The sequence below is a fragment of the Dermacentor silvarum genome, chromosome 2 (genome assembly GCF_013339745.2).
Source record: "Dermacentor silvarum isolate Dsil-2018 chromosome 2, BIME_Dsil_1.4, whole genome shotgun sequence".
Classification (NCBI taxonomy): domain Eukaryota; kingdom Metazoa; phylum Arthropoda; class Arachnida; order Ixodida; family Ixodidae; genus Dermacentor; species Dermacentor silvarum.
The window spans coordinates 140,808,322-140,831,950 of record NC_051155.1 but is presented as its reverse complement, the minus strand read 5'-3'; the positions used below and the strand labels follow the sequence as shown (position 1 = coordinate 140,831,950).

At 48.4% G+C, this 23,629-nt stretch overlaps 1 protein-coding gene across 1 annotated transcript; it reads left to right on the top strand.

Annotated features, from left to right (window-relative positions):
- Positions 1-8,373: 8,373 nt before the first annotated feature.
- Positions 8,374-20,269, top strand: LOC119441863 (uncharacterized). The gene is made up of 2 exons (XM_037706500.2): positions 8,374-15,160; positions 19,360-20,269. Exons 1-2 carry the CDS (start codon positions 8,413-8,415, stop codon positions 20,067-20,069), a joined length of 7,458 nt encoding a protein of 2,485 aa, XP_037562428.2. The 5' UTR covers positions 8,374-8,412; the 3' UTR covers positions 20,070-20,269.
- The last annotated feature ends 3,360 nt before the right edge of the window (positions 20,270-23,629 follow it).

Below are 23,629 nucleotides of genomic sequence, written 5' to 3'. Positions count from 1 at the left end.
GTATGAGCCAGGGAAAAGAAAGAAAGAAAGAAAAAAGGTAATAAAGGAAGAAAGAAAGAGCAGCTGCGGGGAAAGCTGCGCCGACGCCGGATCACGTGACGCGCGCGGCCAATCAGGGTCGTTTCTTGTGTCGCGGGTAGGGAAACGGAAGAAAAGGGGGTTGGCGCGCGCTCCACCGGGCTTCCCTCGCCTCAGATCAAGTTTTGGCGCCCAGATGAGAAGACACAAGCTGTAACAGTCGACGCAGCTTTGAGAAACTGAAATTCGCGAGAACTAGAGTACAACGCCCGAGACCCTGCCACGCAGCAGCCTCACGAATGCGCATTTTAAGACTGGCCAACCGGGGGCTCAGTATTTGTTTCCTTATTGAGCCGGTGCTGGCATGTCTCGATAGCGAAAACCACTTAGGACGTTATAGCCAGGTAATCTAAAGGGCGCGCTTCCCCTGCCCTTCTCCCTCCTCCTCCCTCGGCGCTCGCTCTGATTGAACGCAACTCCCCTAGCGGTGGGTCTGGGAGCCTGCGCTCTGCGGGATACCGCCGGACGGCGCAGCCTCGACAAAATGTATGCTTCGGCCCCGTAGATTTCGCTGCGCTGCCACAGAAAGTTGTCGCCGGGTGTAGATACCGTGGTGGAGCGCTCGGGAAGGACATCCTTTTTCTTCTCCCACCGCTAGAAACAACACACATACGACGAATCAGCTTACGTGTATAGCCACTTATGCAACGGCTACAGATGTGCTGGTTAACGGCTTTGTTCTCTGTCGAAATGAGTAATGAAACAACAAACGCTGCCTAACATCTTCCCTGCGACAAATATATATGCTATTAGGCGAATCATTCGTTTAATAAAGCGAGTAGCTTTTTAGAAACGTTCGGCTATTCGCCTACATTTACAATCATCGTCCGTGGTTTCTTCACGATTTATTTGCTGTTTTGTTTGTTTGTTTGTTTGTTTGTTTGTTTGTTTGTTTGTTTGTTTCTTTGTTTGTTTGTTTGTTGGTTGGTTGGTTTATTTGTTTGTTGTTTGTTTGTTTCAGCTCGAACAATGTTTATGCTCAATGCACGTGCAAACTATAGACTAGGTCCGAGGAGGAAGACGACGACGATCGGTGGCGCCTCGCGTCGGCGGCCGATCAAGCGGCGGCGAGGCCCCAGCATCGCGTCCTCTTCTCGCCGATTGGCTGCGCTGTCACGGCGAGCTAGCGGTGACGAGACGGCCATGAGGCGCTCCGGGTCTCGCACGCGGGCCACGCACTCCGGCGCGGAGCTGTCCGCCCGACGGTCGCAGTTGGCCACCGCGCTGAGCTCCCCTAAGCCTTCCGCCTCGTCCGGCCTGGGCGGCGGGAGCCGCACGCTCATCGCATTCAGCAGCAGCAGCCAGCAGCCACGGCGGACACAGTGGAAGTGTCCAAAGGCGCGTCTCCATGCACTCGGGCCAGAACCTGGCGCACTCCGGATCCGCTTCGTCCATGCACCGGAGCTGCCGCTGGTGAGACGCACAGCTCAGCAACTTAAAGGAGCACCAAATAGCAGTTAATATTAGGTTAATTAATTAATCTACTTTCAGTAGATTAAATGGCAGAGTCTGTTCTCCCGGCAGCCGGGAGAATTTCTGAAACGGATTTTTTCCCGGCACCCACCTCATATTGGCGCGCGGAAGTCACGTGAGAAACGGCCGAAAAAAAAACTGCCGGGAAGAAATGCCTGCAGGTGTGCCCGAAAACCTGGTCGTGTGCCATAACCTACCTAGCCTAGCCACCCCAAACCTAATCTAAGCTAACCTTCTAAGAGCCAATAGGGGGTGAGTGCCGGGGAAAATTTGTTTCAGAAATTATCCCCGTTGCCGGGAGAATAGACACTGCCAAATTAAGTTATGTGGTTTTACTTGCCGAAACTACGATGTGATTATGAGGTACGCCGTATTTGGGGACTCGGAATAATTTTTGACTACCTGGGGTTTTTTAACGTGCACCCAATACACCGTTGCACGAGCTTTTTTTTTTTTTTTTTTTTTTTATGCCTTCTCGATCGAAATGCGGCCGCCATGGCTTGGATCGAAACCCGCGACGTGGGGCTCAGCAGCGCAACGTCATAGCCACTGGGTTACCACGCCGGGTAGTAATATTAAGTTAGGTTGCTCGTTACGCTATGCAGTATTACTTAACTTGCGACTCTGCAGTAGCAAAACGGACATTCTTAATTACGTCAGAGGAGGCCTGATAAGCTAAAGAAATGAGTTTGATGTACCGTATAGACGCGTGTAAGGGCCGCACGTTCTTTTTTTTTTTTTTACAATTTTGACGAGGTGCGGCCCTTGCACGGGACCAAACCTTTTGATCGAAATGGGGCCGGCACAGCCGGCACGGGGAAGTACGTAGGCAGCGCACTAAAATTCGCCGAATCGCTAACGCGGCATCGGAGCACCGAACGCTATTGCTTCTCCGTTGGAAAAATTTTCCCCCAAAGTTGGGGCTGCCAAGTTGAGGATGCGGTCCTTGCACGGATGCGGCCCTTACACGAGTCTATACGACTTTTAGCATTTGACAGAGTTCACGAAGGTGGGCAGCCTGTCCACACTACTTCAACAGGGCGGATGGCGACAAGGGATGTAGAAGGTTGGAAACAAAGAATTTTGAGTAGAAAAAATGTTTTCTCTGTTTTCTTCCTGGTCCAAAAAAAAGCCAGAAAAAAATAACTGCGCTTCTTGTTATTGGAAACTCCAGCGATCGCATAGCAAAATTACATTCAAGGAATAGTGCCTTATACCACAGTAACTACCTGCAACAGGGCTGGAACGAGTGCTGGACATTAAAGCTCCCTTAATGTCGAGCATTGTTATAACTGAGAGATGCGTATACATTTGAATCCACTGCACAACTCTGCCTTGCTTTCTGCGAATACGCGATATGTTCCATAAGCCATAAACTGAAATGCGAACAAGAAATAACTCATCGGAACGTTTCGTACACGTGACCACGTCAAAGTGTGACGTGTAATTTCTCTTTACCTGGTCCAAATTACGCCACGGTTACAAATGCACATAAACCTGGAAACGGAACAACGCATTCTAGTAGTTGCGGAATCGTTCACGTGTGAATTTTTGCTGATAGTAGGTCTTGGCAAACATGCCCTTTTGGAGAAACATGAAATTGAAATTACATTAACCTTTCCAGCACCGCAGGAAATGACAAAAAGTGGACCAAAGTTCCCAGAGATGTCCGGAAATGTAGTCTCATGAGGACTATAGTCATGGGCTATATTGGTACAAATTCCGGTGACGACTATACTCATCCGCAGTTGAGAAAGAATGAAAAAAATATATACAAACCATGGAGAGATAAATATGGGTTCATTCAGGATGTCATAAATGAATCCGCTTGTATTGGTAAGTTGCTTAATCAATAAATTTATAAACCTTACTGCAGGACCACGTCATCATCAGCTTATATTTATGTCCACTGCAGGACCAAGGCCTCTCCCTGCGATCTCCGATTACGCTGTCTTGCGCTAGCTGATTTCAATTTCCACCTGCAAATTTCCTAATTTCTACATCCCACCTATAGTTTTCTGCCGTCCTCGACTGCGCGTCCCTTGGCAACCATTCTGTAACTCTAATGATCCACCGGTTATCTACCCTACGCATTAAATGACCTTCCCAGCTCCATTTCTTTCTCTTAATGTCAACTAGAATATCTGCTTGCCCCGTTTTCTCTCTGATCCACACAGCTATCTTCCTGTCTCTTAACGTTACGCCTACCATTTTTCGTTCCGTCGCTGTTTGCGCGGTCCTTAACTTGTTCTCGAGCTTCTTTATTAACCTCCAAGTTTCTGCCCCATACGTTAGCACACTTTTCTTTTCAACGACAGTGGTAAGCTCGCAGTCAGGATTTGGCAATGCCTGTGGTATGCACTCCAGCTCAATTTTACTCTTCTGTCAATTTCTTTCTCATGATCAGGGTCCACTGTGAGTAATTGGCCTAGATAAACGTACTCCTTTGCAGACTCTAGAGGCTGACTGGTGATCCTGAATTCTTGTTCCCTTGCCAGGCTACTGAATATTATCTTTGTCTTCTGCATATTAATCTTCAGCCCCACTCTTACACTTTCTCGGTTAAAGTCCTCAGTCATTTGTTGCAATTCATCTCCAGTGTTGCTGAACATGACAATGTGATGTGCAAACCGAAGGTTGCTGAGATATTCGCCGTTGATCCTCACTCCTAAGCCTTTCCAGTCTAATGGCTTGAATACTTCTAAGCATGCAGTGAATAGCATTGGAGAGATTGAGCCTCCCATCCTGACCCCTTTCTTGATAGGTAACTTACTACTTTTCTTGTGGAGAACCAAGGTAGTTGTGGAATCTTTGTAGATATTTGCCAAGATATTCACATATGCCTCCTGTACTCCTTGATTACACAATGTCTCTATGACTACTGGTATCTCTACTGAATCGAATGCATTTTCATAATCTATGAAAGCCATGAGAACCACGTGTAGTTGTGCAAATGACGAAATACTTTTTCGAGCATTTGAGATTACCAGTCGTATGAAGAGGCGGGCTGTTCTGTTACAGGCAGATAAGCGGTCAGCATCGGTAGATAAGGTTAAGGGACACGAAGAGAGGATAACAAGGAAGATACTATATAGGCAAGAGAGCACCAGGACTATTTATTTACAAAAATATATACAGAACTCGTATCTATAAGTCAAATCGTTCACTTTATTTCATTTGTATAGTTCCACAGGTTGTCTTTGTCACAATGAATATGATTTCGGAACATAGCATCATCTTCTAGAGGAGACAATTCAAAGCGGATTACGTCACTGATAAACACAGGATATTGCTCCTCATAGTGATACGAAAACTCAGTGTTGAATGTAAATAAAAAGTTGTCGCAGTTTCACCTGAAAGGCGAAGCATCAATTGCGATAGCAAATTTGAAGAGAGCTATACGGAGTAATGATAGCAGCTTTATCAGCTGTATAAACTTGGACATGCAGCAGCACCGGCAACACGCAGAACTGTTGTCGACGCCGTCGGCGTTTTGCCCGCGTTCGCTCAAAATGCGTGCGGCGTTGGTGACTGTTGCCGGAGCCTCTGATATAAATAGTCACTTGGCGCCGCAGCTAAACGTCGCCTCCCTTCCCTCCCCCTCCCCCCCACGGCCTTTCGTGCGTCGGAAGAAGGCACGTTTGCTCTACATATAGGGTGATTCTAGAGGAGGAAAGAGACGACTACTTCTGCAGCCCTTAAGGGAGCACAGCGCAGAACGCGCGTTTGTTCTCCGCCGTGCGTTCACTCCCCGTGAAAGCGCGCGTCCCTCGCGCCCTTTCACTCGTACATACAGCGTTCGGCGCGCGGCGACGATTTCATCTCCATTGACGTCATACGGAACCTCACGGCGACGGCGACGGCGACAACGACGCCGACGGCAGAAATCTGCTTTTGAGTGTCCATATAATTGCTATCGCAATAAAATGAAGTACCGCACGCTATAGGGCATACAGTTCCGACAGCATGGTGAAATAAACATACAAGTATCACGGGATAACGAAACCTGCTTTCGGAGTGTTTTGAAACGAAGGCATGAGAAAGAAACGCAAGACAAACACTTTTCTCGCAACTCGTAATGGGCTACTGCGCGCGAAGTCTGCCGATTCTGCGGCTCTTATTCACAATGCGACAAAGCACAGGGCACTTCTTGCACCCTGCAACGTGACTGTGTAAACATGTCAGATTTCCAAAATTCGCATTGAGAGCCGCTGAATGGCCCACAGCTTGTCCTCGTTTTCAGTTTGAAACTCAAAACTCACCCAAACACTAGAACGATGCGTTGCTGTGTTGCATTGAAAACTCATGAGAGGCTGATTTGTCGCAAGTAAATTAGCGCACTCATGCGACAATCGCCGATAGTAACGTTTCTCGTCGCTTCTCAAGCCGGAGACCGGAGGCCACCTCCCACCCATGGTCAATCGCGACAAACTAGAACTTGTAACGGCGCCAAAAGCATTGAAAAATTGTGTAATCATTCCGAAACACTCTAATAGGTCGTATCGCAGAAGATCCAGGCGCTCAGTGCCACCACTGAGTGCGTTCGAAACAAATTTGTGCTTTGAAATACTATGTGCATAGTTACAACCACTCTGTCAAATTTAATGCGATGCATTATACGGCTACTCTCACCGTGGTCCGGAGGTGGTTCTTCGGTCAGCCTCAAAAGAATCACTTTAGCGTGCCCAGAGACGCTAAAACGTGCCTTAATATATAAAACAGACGTCGTGAGTTTCATGTTTGAAAGAGATCTAGTTATTTCCTAGAACGAATTGAAGCTCTCATTACAGCGGAAAACGGGCTTTGGGTGAGGAGTGAGCTGCCTAGGAGCCGGATATTGGCGAGAAGGCATGCTATAAGTGTTTCTCGTGTGCCAAAGTACATTTATCAGTTAGGGGAGCCTGTGCCCTATTATCGTCACGGTCGCGCAGGTGGCGGCGCTACGCATGCGCAAGTGTAGTCACGTGATATAAGCACGGTGCCGTGCTACGCATAGAAGTAGTTTGTGCAGAGAGAAAAGTGTAAGGGTGAGTGAATAGCGATTTTCGAGACCTAATCGAATGCGAATCGAATAGTTCCAGAAGCGAGTCGAATTGAATATCGAATACGTTCCAATAGTTTTCGATAATGTTATAACTGTTAACGCAATTAATATAAAACGATGTTCACATCCCGGTATTCTTAAAGCAGGCAATTGGTCTCTCGATATTGCGTTATATAAAGCTTTGTTTATTAAAAGCACAGATGGAGCATTAGGAGCAAACAAGTAGTTTCTTCGCATGCACAGGTCTCTTCAGAGAGGGCGAATGATCGCTGTCCAGCCTGTAAATTGTGGCTACCTAAGTGACGTAGCCTGCTCCACTGCACAAGTTCTCATGTTTTATGTCTATACTATGCCCGCGGGGGTGAAAATTTACCTTACCTTTGCGCAAATTTTATGTTAATTTGGGCGCAGTTCACGTTTTAATATATTCGAAAATCATTCGAAAAATATTCGCATTTGCGAATAGTGACTATTCGATTCGAAGGCCACGATGTAAAGAAATATATTTACTTACAGCGTGGAAGATCGAATCGAATAGGAAACTATTCGATTCGTTATTCGAAAGTCTCGAATATCCGCGCACCCCTAGAAAAGTGGCGCGGCCGAGGAGGGTGAGCGGTTGCGCCCAAGCCGCTCGGTAAAGCGGCACACAACCAACAGCAATACTCTATCTTAACGAGGAGTACACGCTTCGCACATGTACGATAATTCTCGTTATGAAGTTTCCGCTTTAATTTTTATTATCAATATTTCCAAATCTTCGTATTTCATTGTTTTTCTTCCCCAGTTCAAGCTTTCTGGCAAGTTTAGGTTTCATTAGTATTGAACGACCACAATGCATACTCAACATAGCGAGTTTCGAAAATTGCTGCTCCAAAACGGCCAAAAATACGAAAATAAAATAAAAGCACCTTGAAATCTGCGACGTCGCAGATTATCGGCACGAAATTCGCAGCAGCGAAGTGCGGCCTACAGTTCATCCAGTTAAAATTACCCTTTGTTCCGCCGACATTGAAGGAGCACTTTACCAGTGCAAACTTACCTAGTGTTACATTTTATTATTTATCGCAAGGTGTTACCCTAAATAAGTTTAAAATTATGCGCAGTTTCTAGAGCATCCTCTCAAATTGAAGAATTCAAGCTTACGAAAAGAAAGCGGAACAACTGTAAACGGCTGTTTCCCACAGCTGCGCTAGCACTAGATGTCACAGCCCGCCGTGGTTGCTTAGTGGCTTTGGCGTGGCGCTGCTAAGCACGAGGTCACGGGATCGAATCCCGGGCGCGGCGGCTGCCGCATTTCGATGGGGGTGAAATGCAAGAATGACTGTGTACCGTGCATTGGGTGCACGTTAAAGAGCTCGAGGTGGTCGAAATTAATCCGGAGTCTCCCACTACGACATGTCTCATAATCAGATCGTGATTATGGCACTAAAGCCCCAGAATTTAATTCAATTTTCCAGATGGCACTGCTTTGGTACTGTCAGACTGAAGCAGATTTTTTTTTTTTTTGTCTTTAGGACGTTAAAGATAAAACGTGAACCGGTTTTGGCACAGGATTATCTTTTCGAGAAAGGCAGACCTATATATGTGATAGAAAAAAAGCCAGCGTAAAATTTTTTACCACTAATGCTACTCAACAGAGCGAGCTTTTGCACGCTCGAGAAACCGAGATAAGAATTAAGTGTGTAATTGCTTATCGGATGGGCGGGAACGAAGAATCCACAGTATTGCGCTTAGCCATTTGCTCTTTGTCGTCGCTTTTCCTATTTCCAGGCCACGGGAGAGCCCTAAGCGCTACCGAGCAGGCTCATCTGCGGATGCTGTCGTCACGAAGCGACTCCGTCATCCATGACATGGCGCACTCGTCTGAGAGCAGAATCGCTGCACAACAGATGTCCGGGCATGCCCTGGACGTCCCCATGTCCATACAAATAACACCCGTCAGCAGCGGAATAGAGTCGATGTTCGAATCGCGCGCCTCTCGCGATCACAGGCTCCGGGGCAGGACTCGAAGCGGTGAAGGTAGCGGCATCTTCCTGGAGCCGCAGCTGGAGGACGGCTCATTGAGGAGGATGCGCCGCCAGAGCGGTTCGCATACGCGGCTGACCCGCAGGTCCCTCTCGCGGTCTCCCAGCAGCCGCGAGGACAACGAACCCCTGCAGGAGCTCGTCGAAGTCGAGATTCACGGTGCGTTGTCGAGAGAAAGGACAGCCGGCTCACCTACGAGGTCGGCGAGCTTTCATGGCTCGAGCGAACCGAAGCGCGAAGCGCAATGCCTGTCTTCCTCTTCGATCGCAGCGAATGCAATGTCCCCGAGAAGCCTGCTAAAGGATTCACACAGTTCTAGACTCGTGCAGGACGCTCGCACATCGACTTCAACGGAGAGAACTTCAAGCACCCTCGGAACCACTGGAAACAGGGGAGCACTAACGTCGTCATTCAAAACCGACTTCGAATCCTCGAAACGGCTCGGATCTCTGCTCGACAAAGGCAGAACGTCGCCCACTAGGCTGGGCGTAACGTCAGGGGTCGAAAGTATGGCTCAAAGACAAGAGCACGACGTGCTTGCTACATCTCGCAATAACTTTTCAGGAGCACTGGGGCTGTCCTCGTCGGGATTTGCTACAAAAACGACAACTGAAAGCACACAGGTTCGAAGTCAGCAGCAGACAGGCACCGCGGCCATTCGAGAGACTGCCCCCCTAGCCGTAGGTCAACTTGAGTTTAGGAACGTTACCCAGGCTGCAAAGGCAGAAGAACGCCAAAAACCGCAAATTGTTATCACAACGGAGAGAAATACGACTCAGGGTCCAGGGTGGTCTCAACAAACGGTGTCCTCGAGGTGGAAAGTCCAGGAGACAGCTAGTGGAAGCGCTTCGTCAGAAACAAGGCCTGACACTTTGGCAGCAACAGACACCAAGAGCGGAATGTTGATTTCCTCTAGCAAACAGGGCTCAGATCATAAAAAATTCTTCAGCAACGCAACAGCGTCTAGTATGCCAGATTCAAGCGAAAAGACTAGTCTCATGACTCCAAGCTTTCTTCAGAAGGAAACTTCTTCAAAATCACTCCTAGAGCAGTCGGTACATCGAAGCAGTTTATTCTCGGACAATGCGCCTGAGACATTGACAAACTCTGCTCCAGCTCCAGTTGTTGCTCCTAATTCCCTTGAAAAAGAAGGATTCTCAAAGTCAATGACCCAGCAGTCATTATTCAAAACCGGTATATCCTCAGGCATGGATTCCGATACATCAGCAGTCAATGCGGCGCAACGCGAGACAGTGGCAAAGCAGGAGACGATCCAACAAGCAGTTATTGAGAATACAGCTGCGGGCACACTGATTCATTCCGAGGGAAATGCTGCTTCGCTAACACCAACTTCAGTTTTGGAAAAAACGTCAAAATCATTTATTCAAGAGTCAATACACCGAACTGGCATTCCGTCGAACAAGATAACTTCTACATCAACAGTATCCGATGCAACGGGTAACACATTAAGTGATTCCACATACCAAGACTCTTTTCAGAACAAGCATCTAGACAGGCCAGCATTGACTATGTTGGGTTCAAGTGAAAAGTCTAGCTTTTTTACAAGTTCTGCTCCGGCGAAAACATCTTCAAGGACAGTAACACAAGAGTCCATACGCCAAAGCACTGCTTCTTTAGACAAAGCAGCTGGCGCAATGGCACCAACAGCTATCGAAGGCACGACATTGTCTACTTCCACAAACCAGGCTGCACTTCATCAGGACGTTTTTGACAAATCAACAGCACCAGCCATGCTCGACTTGCACGAGAGGTCTAGCGCCTTGACTTCTGGTATTTTAGAAAAAAGAACGTCGTCGAAGAATGTTCTCCAAGAGTCCGTAAAAAATCCGGAGTTGCTCTCTACGAAAGCAGCCACAGTTACTTCTGAAGGGTCGAACGAGAACGCTAACCTCTTCACGAGTTCTTTTCCAAAAGCGTCTTCAAAACTGGTGATACACGAGTCTGTACATCGCACTATTTCTTCTCACAAAGCGCCGGGGATCTCGACGAATGATGTAAAGGCTGTGGAGTCGACTGCTGCTTCTGAAAACGAGAATGCAATTCTGCACACCACTCTTGACAAGACCGCTGCGCCAACGCTGCTAGACTTACATGAAAAGACCAGTATCTTGTCGCCTACTTTTTTTCAAAAAGCGTCTTCGGGAACTTCAGTTCGAACATCTTCAGAGCGAGTCAGCATCCCCTCGGATCGAGCTCCAGAGACAGCAAGAGTTACGGATTCTACAGGCGATCTACTGACTATTTCGACCAAGCAAGGTGCTTGTGAACGAGTTCTCGGCAACGCTGCGGCGCCTGCAGTAACGTCTTCTACCGAAGATGTTTCACGTGTGGTTCAAGGAACAGCTTCAAAGTATTTATTAGAAGACTCACAACTACGAACCAGTCTTCCTTCAGAGGGACAAGCTGTCGGAGCTACAGTACCGGCTTTAGAAGACGTGAAGTTGTCTTCTACAAAACAAGACACGCTGACAAATTTGAGCGGAGCGACTCTTGTAACCTCGGCTCCAGAAAGAACATCTTCAAACTCAGTCATTCAAGAACCAATGCTCCAAACGATTTCTTCTACTAAACCACCTGACGTACTGGTTTCTGCGGACACAAAGGACGATACATTCAGCTCATCTGCTGTTCAAGACCTGGTTCAGCAGAAACCTGCAGAAACAGAATCAAACAATTATTCGCTGTCCGCAGGAACCCACCTGATCACAACCAAAAAAGTAAGCACGCGACATAAGACCAACGAACCTGTTCAGCAATCATTCTTTGAACGAATTGAAGGATCTAAGTATCAGACATTTGACAGCGCCCTGCAACGCGGCCAGCTTGCGTCATCCAGTGGTAAATACGATTTCCAGGAGTTTCAAGTCACGGCAAGCAGTGAACCCACACAAGCTACTGTCGAAATTGCATGCGAACGTGAATCACTTCCTGCTAAAGCCCCTCAAGACTTAAGTACGGAATATGTCAGCGCAGACAAAGAGAAAAAAGTCGGAGAAAAAGCCGAAAGCACAACAGCTGTAGCGCTCACACCGCTTCCAGAGCTTTCACTGATTGGGTCGTCTCCTAAGGCATCATCCGAAGAAATTCGTTCAAGCGAGACTGAGCGATCTGTTTCTAAAGTCGCCGATCGAGATGACGCGTTACAATGGCTTGTCACTACAGAGCGTCATAGCACTAGGCTGGGAGAAGCTGCCGCCCTTTTCGAAGCTCCTTCGGACGTCGTGCAGACTGGTCACAGGCGAAGCCGAGTAGAGTTCTCCGAGAGCAAACAGATGATCGAGCAGGTGAGACAGGCCGAGAATCACGAGAGCGGATACGAAGGAGTTTCTAGATGGAAAGTTTACGAGACAGCTATGCAAGAAGACACCGCTCCGGCACCAGTAAGCGAGTCGCTTATAAAGCCCCAAACTGCTCCTATTATGTACGACACTGAACAAGACGAGCGGGTCAGCCAATCGACAAACAATCAGCCCCACGTAGATAGCAGCCTCCTACATTACACCCCTGATGAGTACATCCTGGCTGAGTTAGTTCGCGAAGTGGAAAAGAAGATCGAAGCTAGCTCTCGCTACCACGTCGAACCTCTCCCCGACGACGTACTTACGATACGATCATCCAAAGGAATCGAGTCCCTTGGCCAGCTAAGGTACGAGACATATGAAGAGGAGCTCCTTATGCGACGCAGCGAGGACGATCTATCTCAAGAACAGAAAAGGTCGACAGCAGAAGCAATTGAACAGCCTGCGACTGCAGTGGGAGAACCTGTCGTGGGCATTGACCAGGAGGGATACGCGGGGGTTCTCGAAGAATATTATGAAAGTGCTGAGAAAAGACAACCGGAACCAGAGCCAGAACAGCCAGCCGAAGCAGGCGCACAGCCTTCTGTAGATATTGGTGAAGAAGCCAAGGCGAAAGTTGAAGAGTACACATCCGCTGTTACTGCAGAGGCGCAAGAACAAAGCCGTGTTCTCGCGGAAGAACACGAGCGACGGGAAGGTGAAGATGCTCAACGCAAAGAGGTGGATGGCAAGGAAGTCGTCTCCGAAAAATCATTTGATGCTATTCGAGAAGAAAGACGTAGGCAGTTCGAGCAGCGTCGGAATTACGTGCCTGTTGCAACAGAAAGAGAAAGGAGAACGGTGACTGTGCAGGACAAGGAAATGCTTGAAATGGCCCAGAGGCCTGCTTTGAAAGCGGCGCAAGGCGAAACTGAAGAAATGCAAGACAAAGGTTTTGTGAAACAAGAGCTTCTCGAAGAATATTATGAAAGTGCTGAGAAAAGACAACCGGAACCAGAGCCAGAACAGCCAGCCGAAGCAGGCGCTCAGCCTTCTGTAGATATTGGTGAAGAAGCCAAGGCGAAAGTTGAAGAGTACACATCCGCTGTTACTGCAGAGGCGCAAGAACAAAGCCGTGTTCTCGCGGAAGAACACGAGCGACGGGAAGGTGAAGATGCTCAACGCAAAGAGGTGGATGGCAAGGAAGTCGTCTCCGAAAAATCATTTGATGCTATTCGAGAAGAAAGACGTAGGCAATTCGAGCAGCGTTGGAATGACGTGCCTGTCGCAATCGAAAGAGAAGGGAGAACGGCGACTGTGCAGGACAAGGGAACGCTTGAAGTGGCCCAGAGGCCTATTTTGACGACGGCGCAAGGCGAAACTGAACAAATGCAAGACAAAGTTTTTGTGAAAAAACATCAAGGTGAGCGGACGTCTGAAAATGCGGTGAGGCGCTTCATAGCGGCAGCCATTGAAGAAGCGACGAAGCGCGAAGAAGCTACCAAAACCGTTAAGCGATTTAGGGAGTACCCCTGCTCGGCCTCGACAGAAGAGGCGCCCACGAGGATACATTCGGGGTCACCAGATACTTCTGCAACTGACTTAGCTTCCCGCAAAGAAGAGGAACGTCGTCTTGCCGACATTAAGGTGCAGCAAGAGAAAGATAAAGCGATGCCACAGCTTGTGCGTTCCAAGTCGATTGCTGAGTTAATTGAACAAATCATTCAGCAGCACGTCAGTGGAACCGACATCCGCAAACAAGGCATCGTGCATGAGAAAGAGGTGCAGGCACAAGACTTCACAAGCGCGCAAGCTCCAGGTTTCCCGCCCAACATGGGACAACAGGAAATACCTGTCTATTACCAGACGGGGACAGCTAGCCAAAAGCTAGGTGATCAGTACGTCAACGACTATCGTTTCTCTTTGCTAGGCGTTCCACGGAAGAGCGACACCCAGTTGGAGAGCACTTCCCAAGCGGAGCGCCGATTCTCATTCTCATCATTGGGTGGCCGCGGTGCCAAATGTGTAATTCGAAAACTGGAACCTGGGGCATTAACTTACCTAGTCGAAGTATCGCCCGCAGATAAAAACCAAGAAAATCAAACGGACATGGTCATGGCCGAAGAGCAAATGCTAGTGAGCGAAATTTTTGACCATATAACAACGCCTAATTTGCGTTTGTCGTCCTCAGGCACTAGGCTAAACGAACCGGAACCAATCACTGTTTCATCTGCTGCGAGCTTAACTGCCATAAGGAACGCCTATGCAGAGGCCGTTGCTAGGCGTGTATTGTGCAAGCAATTGCCTCAGGGAACCGAGGGTGTCCTTTCCGCCGCGCAGAAGGCGAAATTTTACGAGAATAGACAGGGTATGAACGTTGAAAAGACTGCCTCGTCGACGTCCTTGCACAGTGCAGCTTCTGTAGAAGACTATGTCGTACAAAGAATGATCGATTCAGGGATAATAAGGAACCAGGCGGAACTCTGGGGCAAGAAGCCACTCAATTTCGAGAATAGGATCATTTCGCGAACGTGCTCAGCGGGCACATTTTCCAAGTCGGGTGCGTCGTCTGAAGCGCTTGCTGCGCCACCTTCGACACCATCAAATAACGTCGAGCCTGGAGAAGAAGGAGCGGAGTATTGTGCAGACACGGCCCAGGACAGTACAGCACAGGCACCTGAAAAAGAAGAGGTCCCGCGGGGCGCGGAATTCGAACCGGCGAGAGACATGACTGCCGCAACATCGAATTTTGTCGAAAGTGAGAAACAGGCGATGGCAGCAGCAACTTCTGCAGAAAGCTACGAAGAGAAGCGTTCGTCGACTTTCGCCTCGAACGAGCGATCCGCTCGGGAATATAAAAGTACAGCCACAGTGAAAGCGACTGTGACGTCAGAAGGGCAGCGCTCTGTGGCGAAGCAGCCCTCAGCAGCGAGCTTGAAAAGCACTGTTAGTATCGGTTCGGGTGAGTGCACGTTGTGTACGAACCACATTACTCCGGAGAAATCGTTCGAGTCATTCATCTGCTTTGGCCTGCATGACCTGCCCAAATATTTTGCTACCGTTCCTACTGAAGTGAGCGACACTATCAAGCTGAGAATTGCCACCGACGACGACGTCAGAGAGATCATGTATCTGCCTTGGAATGAACCGGAATCCACGTACACTCTGCACGCCGCAATAGTCACGAGGCACATGCTTTGTCCAAGTAGCTTCTTCGTCGCCGTCGACACCTCAAGAGGTAAGCGTAAATACCATATAGCATTAAATATTGAACGGCACTTAAAGATGCACTATCCATCTTTCGCCAGAATAAAACGCTTTATGCGAAGTAGATAACAGTAGCAAGCAAGGACGTTGAATTGAGTCGATGAGCCTGTCCGGAGGCCTTGCGTACCATTGTCTATAAAAGTTCACTGGTCCGAGAAGCGCGGAAAACCACCTTTATTGTAATGTATGCAGGTTTTCTGAAACTAAGAGATGCATTCAGCATCCTATTGATCGACTACTACTGCACTACAGCACACTGCAAAAGTACTACACCGCATTCTCCTGTAAAAAAAAAAAGGAAAAAAATTCTTGTCGCCTTCCTTGCCCTGTAAACTTAATGGGCTCGTTGGTACGCTATTTACGACTTTTACAATTACTGCAGTATTATGCCCAGACACTGTGTGCATGACCGTCAAAAGTACCTCCCCGTGATTTTATCCGCTGGGTTTGTGACCCCTAACGTAGACTTATCTTCGCCCTTCTGTTTGTCATGCTGGAGCTTTTTACTATTCTCCTAGCTATGAGTTCGGATATTAATATTCGACGGCGCCAGACAACACGGCGGCATATGTCTCAGTAATTCTGGACTTCTTGCCGCGATGAAGACAAGACATTAACAATTGTCTGCATTCAGCCGATTATTTTCGTGAAACAGCTGAAATCCACTGACAAGATCACTGGGATCACCGGGAACTAACCAGCATTGCTAAGTGTCGCGAGGATCAGTTATTATTATTGCGCAGCAAATAAGGAAAAGCTGCGTCTAAAATTGTAATGTTTTTGTTGTGGGATTTATGTTGATGTCAGAAGTGCTTACAGAACTAAAGTCGAAAAAAATGAAGTTTTCTTGAAGAAAACGTTCGGAAAGAACTCTACAGAGTTTCTTAAGCAACCGTTGTATTATTAGGAACAAGAACTGCCAATCAGTGTTGCCACCATTTCTTCTAAAAATACCGCTAAACCATTCAAAATATGCTGATGTTCGTCGAATATTTTATAAATCTCCAAAATAACTTGTTCTTGTGCAAGTTGGTCCTTAGGCGTACTAAACCAATGCCTCCTTTACTAGATGCCTGCCGCGTGGTCCGGTAAACCCGGTTCCGTGCCCTCTCCCATTTCTCTTCTCCGCGAAAAGGCAACGAGCGCCACTTGTGGCGCACGTCTGCAACTTAGATCACGTGCTGCGGCCTCTGAGATTACTGTAGCATCTGTTAACGTCTCGGAGTCGGCAGGCGCTATCGAAGCGCCGGCGGAAGTCTTCGACCGCCGCTGCCGCCGCCGCCGGAAGTTGAAAAGGCAACGAGCGCCACCTCACGGAATTTATGCTGAACTAAGGGAACCGCCGCCCCAATGGGAAAGCGAGCAACGCGACGGGAATCTAGTAAAGGAGGCATTGACTAAACATTCCGTTCCTGGCGCAAAGCAAAACATGATGCAGGGGAACAAGAAAGAGTAGAGAGACTCTCGTTTTTCTCTTTCTTCTTTCCTCTTCTCCTGCTTCACGTTCTTCTACTTTACTCCCGGAACGATATGCTTAGTAAGCCTACAAGAATCTGCTGCGAAAGAAAAAAAAGAAAGAAAAAAGCTTCTATAAGGTCCGGTCTGCTGAAAGCGCATTTTTACCGCAAGGCGAGCTGAATATCTGTTGGATCTAATTGAAACCCCACCGCAATTACAACTCTGGTCACCGCTGTGCTCGTCGTGCGAAACCGATTAAATTTTTTAATTAAACTTTTAGCTGTTACGTGCCAGCGCTACGATCTGATTGTGAAGCACGTCGAAGTATATAGGGGACGCAGAACTAATTTTGACGACCTGGGGCTCTTTAAAGTGCACCCAATGCACGGCAGACGGGCATTTTCTCATTTCACCCCCATCGAACTGCGGCCGCCGCGGCCCGGATTCTGACCCCGCGACCTCGTGCTTCGAAGTGCAAGGCCACAGCCACTAAGCCACCACAGCAGGTTGAAGCGATTAGTCACTCATTAGGTTTGCCTGTACAGAAACACGCACAATCAACATTATTCTTCAACAATATATCCACGTCTGTAGTTAACAAGAAGAAAGGATCGTTGGTATATACCCTCTCGCAAAGAAGAAAAAAAAAAAGGGGGGGGGGGGGGGGAATCGGCAGACTTTACCGTTTCCTCTGGCACTGGTCAGTTATTGTGACCCCAGAGGTCTCTAACAGCTGACAGCATCATCTTTTCAAGAACTATACTTCCTCGCGATGCATAGAGCGTCGTCTGCGTCCGCTATTTGTAGCCCGTTGTCGCCTCGTAAAAAAATGCACAGACACCACCACGCTCAGAGACGGTGCGCGGTGCAACACGGCGCGCAAATTACCGGGCCCGAACTTTGCGTGACTGCGCATGCGCAGCGGTCAGTGCGTCACGCTGGGAAGTGTACATTTAAGCAGCGTCGTGATTACGAACCGCGCAGTTGGTAGGCATAGCATCTTCTTTTTTTTTCTCTCTCTCTCTTTTTTTAATTGTGCAAGCGTTAATGTGGCCTATTTACGCAGCTTTTGACGATGTTTGTGGGCGACACTTAATGTGTTGCAATAATGAAACCGTCGAATATCAGGCGCTGTTCTCTTAGCAGGACGCACAGTAAAGAGATACCTACAGGCACCCTGCGCTAAAGCTTTGCAGAGTAGACAGCAGCGCCAGAACACACAGCCTAACGAGTGGTGGAAGCAAAACTGGAGGGCCGCTGCATATATTCGCCGTGACACTTTCGATCGCTTGTGACGGGGGTGTCCAAGTTGTGAAAACGTCGAAAGTGCGCATACCCAGGGCAAAACACTCAGACGAGCGACGAAATGACCGCTATCGTTTGGAATGGCGTATCATTTTCATCACATCTCTACAGGGGCCGGTGTCGGCGACGCTGGGGTGAAAAATGAAAACGCCGTAGCGCCCTCTGAACAGTGCAGGGTGCCCATACGAAGCAACTATACTTTGTTTATAACTTTGTTTATAAAAACTTTGTGTCCGTGAGACACCTGTCGTCTTCGCATACGAGCTCTACGGTGAGGCGGAAATACTTTGTCACCGCTTAAGTTACTCTGAAAAGACAGCGCCAAACATTTATTATTTCACTTTCTATTAGTGCGTTAGGGGAAGTGTCTAAACGACGAATTTGAAGGCAGTCACATTTCAATGCTTCAGAAAGACCGCCTGTTGGGCTAGTTGGTATAACATGCATGCGAGTTGGTGCTGGTTGCTAGTGGGCTATAGTTGGTGTACTTATTTGCGCTATATCTGAAAGAAAAAAAATAACATTTTAATGCACCATCATTTTCTAAATATCTTGAAAATCGCACTTAATTTGAGATGTTTATCATCGAATTTCAATGGTAAATCCACGCAAAACCTAGACCAAGCGTAGTCCCCTACGCTCAGCTTAGCGCAGCAAAGGCTACCCCGCTATCATATCGGACCGAAATGCCACGTGCACTAAGCGCGAGGAAAATTGAAACTGAAGGTCTCGGCCAGTCGCGGCACCTACTGATACGGCACGCTTTGCCTGGCAAGCGTGTATACCGCTGTATGTCGGGTCATGATTTGCCGCGGTATACTATCATTCAAACTTCGCCCCACAATTCTTTACGGTGCGTTGCCGTCTGTCAGCGCTCGATACTGCCTGGATTTGGCCTTCAATTTCGATTATGAATGTCTCAAATTGCGTGCGATTTCTTGGATTACTGAAAAAAATGGGTAAATGCCATAAATTGTAGAGCGAAATAAAAGGTGGATAATCTTAACGGAAAGTTACCCGCCGTGGTTGCTTACTGGCTATGGTGTTGGGCTGCAAAGCACGAGGTCGCGGGATCGAATCCCGGCCCCGGCGGCCGCATTTTGATGGAGTCGAAATGCGAAGGCACTCGTATACTTAGATTTAGGTGCACGTTAAAGAACCCAAAGTGGTCCAAGTTATCCCGGAGCCCCCCACTACGGCGTGCCTCATAATCAGATCGTGGTTTTGGCACGTAAAACCACATAATTAACGGACGACTTTCTTTATAGTTTTCGATCAACATCTATTGACGGCGTCATTCGCTGTTCCGCTAAGCCCCTTTCGTGTTCGTGGGCGATATTTTTTTCGTTAAGCTGACCCTGGGGCGCATGGGAGCCGTGCTTCAGCGACTGCGCGCGATCGTGACAGGGGTCATCTGCGGAGCCGCGAGCGCGCTCATGTTCGACGAAGAGGTCGCCTTCTGCGGCTTCTGCCACATCCTCAAGAACTACGCGTTCGAGCACGTGGGCGTCCTGCTGTGGAACGAGCTGCTGCACGTCACCAGCGGCAAGAACCTGTTCACCCTGCTGCCCGAGCCCGCGTACCGGGAGCTGCAGGAGGTCTACCCGTTCCCGTCGAACCCCGCGACGGGCATCCTCTTCGGGCCGGCCCGTCTTTCGCTGGCCGCGTTCGCGCGCACCGTCCTGGTGCTCGAGTACAAGGACAAGTACTTCGACGCGCTCGCCTCGTACGACAAGCACGTGTTCGGCTTCAACCGCAAGCGATACTTGGCCGCGACCGTGCACGAGGTCGGGCTCGACATTCGCGTAGCCACGCGCAACGAGCGCAACATTTGCGGCTACGGCGGCATGCAGCGAGACAGCCGCGGTCGCCTGGTGCTCCGCTGGCTGTTCGCCGACGACGCCGCTACGGCCGAGTCGCTGCTGTCCAGCCTGCTGTCCTCGTGCACCAACGAGGACGAGGTGGAGGTGGTGGCCGCGTTCTTCCTGCGCTCCGCTTCGACGCGGCCCATCCTCGACAAGTTCAGCACCCGCCAACTCGAGCCGTGGCGACTCGTGTACACCAAGAGGGAGCCCCTGCACAGCTATGGCAGGGTCGTCTGCCTCACCACCGTCTAGCCACTGCTCGTCGCGGTGGCTTCGTTGAGCCGTTGCGGCGGCCACAAAATTTAAATATTCGCCTCGATATTTTTTTTTCTCTTTTGCTGGATATATATTTGTCAAAACGTAATGGCCTTCTCGTATGCTTGTCATTATTACGAAGAGACTTCTCGATTCTCTCGCGCCGACACGGCGCCGCCGCTCTGCTGCGTTGTAGCTAATACGGCGAGCCTCGTTCGGTGACAGACTGGATGGCAGTCCAGACACGCTGCACTCCGGAGCCTATGAATAAATCTTGAAGAAGTGACTGATGCATAGAAAGGCAAGGAGGCTTAACACAGGTAGTCCTGGTTGGCTACACCGCGTGGGTTGAGGATGTGCAGGGATAGCAAGAAAAGGTAAATAAGCAAAACATAAGCGCTCACGCAAACTACGGGTGAATTACGCAGCGTGCCCAAGTCTACGGTGTACGCTTGTAGACCTCGGGAACTGGAGCACAGCCAATAATCTTCTCCGCGGAATTCTTTTAGAATCACTGACCTGAAACATACCGACAGTGGGCGACTGTCTTATGTGCCAGGGACGTGGCAGATCACTTGGACCGACAAATGAGGTGTACAAAGGTCTCGTCGTAGCTGTATGTGTCGCAAGTAATCGGGCATCCCAATGAGGAAGGCATGAAAGTTTGTAAATCCGACGTCGAGCCACAAACTCCACATACGGTATTCTCTGTCGTGCATCAACCTCTTCTTCAAAGCTGAGCAGCAGACTACACTCTGGCCGACCTCTGCACCTTTCTTACATCAAATTTCTCTCACTCTCTTGCATGAAAGAGAGAGACTTTCTTTATTGGGTGTTAGAGATGTTTGTGTTGCATGCTACTCCAAATGGGCAAGGGTGATGCATGGGATGACCCACTCATGCACGAAACACACGTACACAACTTGCACTCGTAACATGTACATGCATACGCGGTAACAAGCGTCTAGAGCGTCTGGCTCAGGCCAGTATCTTTGGAGCAGCGCTCTGCGCGCAATAGAGAGAGAGAGAGTAAACTTTATACAAAATAGCACACGAGCGTTGGTAGCTCTTCCGCTGTGCAGTCCAGGAGTCCAGTGGCCTTAGCTGCCCTTATCGCTCGGTTGATCAGTTTGAGCTGGTCCGTCGAGTCGGAGCTGGACAGCGCTGCCTCCCATCGCCGTGTGGTGGGGCGTGTTATATGGGTGTGAGATGTGGCGTGCTTGCGCAAGCCCATACCATGTGGTAAAGCGTTGCGCATTGATCGCAGTGTGGGCATTTATAGGAATACAGCACATGGTGTATGGCGTGGTAGTGACACAAGCGCGCAATGAAGGCTACATTAGTATTCCTATTTTGCGCGAGATATTGCAGGCGCATGCACTGCAAGACGGTCTTAAAATGACTTTTGTTTTTTATGGCGCCATAAGCCGTAATGTGGAACATCATGACTGCTGTGTTGTACAAGTGCTGGTATTGTACGCCTGGAAATTTGTAATAGTAGCATGCCAGCGGTTGTACACGCGCAGGCAAAAATCTCTTTTTAAATGCGAAGCATTTCTTGGCGCACATTTGCCACTTTGACAGTATCTATATAGCCGCCTAGGTCTTGGTGCTCTCATGGTCGTTTCGTTAACTTGGTAGGTACCAAAATTGGCATAGTATGACAAGAGTGTATGGCGAACATAAATGATAGGTCATGACATGAATATCATGACATGCGTGTCATGTAGGTCATAAAACAGCCGCCTACACCTTGGCGCTCTCATGGTCGTTTCGTTATCTTGGTAGGTACCAAAATTCGCATAGTATGAGCATGACAAGAGTGTATGACGAACATAAACGATAGGTCATGACATGAATATGATGCCGTGTGTCATGTAAGTCATGAAACAGCTGCCTACTTCTTGGTGCTCTCATGGTCGTTTCGTTAACTTGTTATGTAACTATAATGGGTTCAGACATGGGTACTAAGTGAAGTAAACACTAAATGATAATGGTAGAAGTCATAGTCATGAGCATGACTCAGCAAAATGACAATGACTCAGCGAAAAAAACATTACCACTCAAAAACCACTGAAATGGGTTCAGACGTGGGCAGTAAGTGGAATAAACACTAAAGGATGATGGTAGAAGTCATAGTCATAGGCATGACACAGCAAAAATGACAATGACTCAGCGAGAAATGATTGACACTCAAAAACCCCTGGAATGGGTTCGGACGTGGGTACTAAGTGAAGAAAACACTAAAGGATGATGGTAGAAGTCAGTCATGAGCATGACTCAGCAAAAATTACAATGACTCTACAAAAAAGATTAACACTCAAAAACCACTGAAATGGGTTTGTATATAAATGATAGGTCATGACATGAATGACTTATCATTTTCATGTCATGTCATGACATCAATGTCATGACATGCGTGTCATGTAGGTCATGAAACAGCCGCCTACGCCTCGGTGCTCCCATGGTCGTTTCATTTACTTCGTAGGCTCCCCGCACACTGCTTCGCATAACATCGATTCCCACAGGGCGTGGGATCTGCCGGCTTTTTTCTAATCAAGAGCCCCCCCCCCCTCTCTCTCTCTCTCTCTCTCTCTCTCTGTAATGTAAAAATTTTATTCGGTGGCGTCTCTCCTGATTTCGTGGAAGAGTTGGGGCTCATCTCACGAAAGCTTAACATGTAAGCACCATTGCACTCGCTTCAATTATATTTTCGCGATCAAGCGAAAATATTGCTTTGCTCTGCTTATGGTTGCGGTAAACAGCACATATATGATCAATAACATGTTGCTTTGCTTATTACGCGCCTAACTTTATATATATATAGTCTGTGTGTGGAAAAGTACACATCGATATAAACATATATACACAGCTTTTACATAAACAATAAAGTCACCGAAAAAGAAGAAAATCAAATTCTCTCACGGATTACCAACAAATAAAAAAATGCTGGCTCTCCCGTAATCAAGAGTAGATGTAAGCATGAAATGGCTACCGGTAAAGCAGATTAGTTGTGATGATACTAGCCACAATCTTTAAAATTTGTCGTGGTTGAACGCGGTTAAAACAAGTTTGTCGAGCGATAGCGTGGTCCTGCTTGCTTTGGGAAAGGACACAGACGGTGCTCGGCGCTTCCGCAGCAGCGAGCGAATTGACTTTCAACGCGAACTAAGCGTCGAAAGCACAGCGCATACGAAGCTACCAGCTCTCGGCGCCCTATGTACACATCGCAGATCGCTTTGAAGATATGGGTGCCCACGCGGCGTACGCAGCAGCCACCGGTAGTGGCAGGCCAAGTCCCAGTTTGACCTTGGCTGAGCTTGAAGGTAAGATTTACGAACCAGGCGTTTTCTGGGTTTATACCTGGAGTAGTGGAGCTATCGCTCTAAAATGGGTGTAGTTCGCAACGGCACACCCCACCACAACGCACCACGCCATACTGTGCACTAGTCCATACGGACGCAATAGTTTCCTGTCAGGGACAGAACCTCATTGCAAGTCTCGTCTCAACCAAACAGCCATCCGTGGCGCGCCGGACGCTGCCGGCTTGGTCACGC